The sequence below is a fragment of the Pinus tabuliformis genome, chromosome 4_2 (assembly GCF_031772625.1).
Source record: "Pinus tabuliformis cultivar Carrire ecotype Pingquan chromosome 4_2, CPIR1, whole genome shotgun sequence".
In the NCBI taxonomy this organism is placed as follows: Eukaryota; Viridiplantae; Streptophyta; class Pinopsida; order Pinales; family Pinaceae; genus Pinus; species Pinus tabuliformis.
Window position 1 is genome coordinate 431,226,911 of NC_142304.1, and position 1,578 is coordinate 431,228,488.

Consider the following 1,578-nt stretch of genomic DNA (forward strand, 5'->3'; position numbering starts at 1 on the left):
TGATTTTGAGAAATTTTGCCTAAATTTTTTGAAAGGTTAGTTATAGTGTTTTTTTGGGTGTTGAGATTTAGAGTTTTGGAGTTTTGGGCGTCCAAAGTTCTATTTTAGTGACACAAAGTTTATTGATGAGATTGAATCTATTTTCACAATAAAAAAATAATTGGAATTTAGATATTGATAATACTAATTCAAACACGCGTGGTATTAGAATTCTGGATGATAGATTTCTGGAAAATTTTGTAACAAGGGCCTAATTACACAAAGCCTAATAAAATGGCAATGGCATTGAACAAATCCCGATCCTTATCCAAGAGTCACAGAACGGCATGATCACGTTACAACCTCCATAAATTTTGAACCATCAACATGGCGTGCATGTCACTCAAACTCTTCCCGAGTTGCAACTTGCAACTTGCAGGTAACTTGTCTGTTACCAGCTCCAAATAACCAGGCAGATTCCATGTGGGTGGCCCTGCCAATTCCTTTCCTTTCCCTCACCCGTCGTTGTCAGGCCATGGAAGCTGGGTCCCGTGCAGCTTGCAAATTGCAGCCCTGTGGCCCATAAACGTGGCTCTTTACTGGCCGTGGGTTGCATTTGTACATTCTGCTCTACTGCTATAATACTCTCAATGTCCGGACACACTAACATCGCCTCAATTCGGCTCCATGGGGATTTCCAGCCTCTCAGACTTGTCTCCAGGGCTTCTGCCCATGCTCATAATAAACGCTGCTATTTTCGTGGTAGCCATTAAGCAGATGCTGTGCTCTCTTTTCCCATCGTTGGGCTTCGTTGCTTCAGATTACAACATGGAAGCAGCTGAATGTTCAGACCAACAGATGCATGATGATGAAGGTGGTCTTGATAGAATGAATATATCAGTGGGCTCTCAACTCACTAACCCGCTTTCCTTTGAAGGAAAGATATTTGGCAAAAACCCTCCTCTTACCTTCTCTTCTTCCTTTTGCAATGAAGATTGTGCAGTTTGTTTGTGCACCTTGGGGGAGGGGGATGGAATCAGCCAGCTGCCATGCTGCCATTTGTTTCACAGATGTTGCCTTGAGAAATGGCTGGATTACCAGGGGCTACAGCCCACATGTCCACTCTGCAGGTCGGCGCAGGTAACTGCAAATATGTTTTCGATGATTGGGCAGGACGAGCTCACATAGCAACTTTTCTTCTGCTTTTCTTTTCATCACATCAGTTGCCATCTTAGCAACTTCTCTTTTGTTTTTCTTTTTATCCGGAATAACGTTGGGATTATTTGTAAATTGATTCCAAATATCAAAATTCCAGGAGCTCGCAATGGAATTTACTTTCATTAATAATAGAATTTGTTTTCATATTACTATGACTAATATCTTTCTCCTCAACTTGTTTTCATATCGTTCATATCTTTCCCTTCTCCTGAGAAGTTGCCACTTAAGTCAAAACTTGTGCTGCTCACTGCTCCCACCACCCTTTTTGCTATTTTCTCCAACATGCTATTAACCAGGCGGGTCTCTCTCTGGTTGCTGGTGCAAAGTGATTATTTATGATGCCAGCTATGTAATTAAAAAGAAAAGAGAGGATATCAATGA

The 1,578-nt window shown here is 41.5% G+C and overlaps 1 protein-coding gene across 1 annotated transcript; it reads left to right on the forward strand.

Moving 5' to 3' along the window:
• Window positions 1-612: 612 nt before the first annotated feature.
• Window positions 613-1,356, forward strand: LOC149169807 (putative E3 ubiquitin-protein ligase XERICO). Its single transcript, XM_089427165.1, has one exon. The coding sequence runs from the start codon at window positions 667-669 to the stop codon at window positions 1,165-1,167; it is 501 nt and encodes a 166-aa protein (XP_089283291.1). The 5' UTR covers window positions 613-666; the 3' UTR covers window positions 1,168-1,356.
• The last annotated feature ends 222 nt before the right edge of the window (window positions 1,357-1,578 follow it).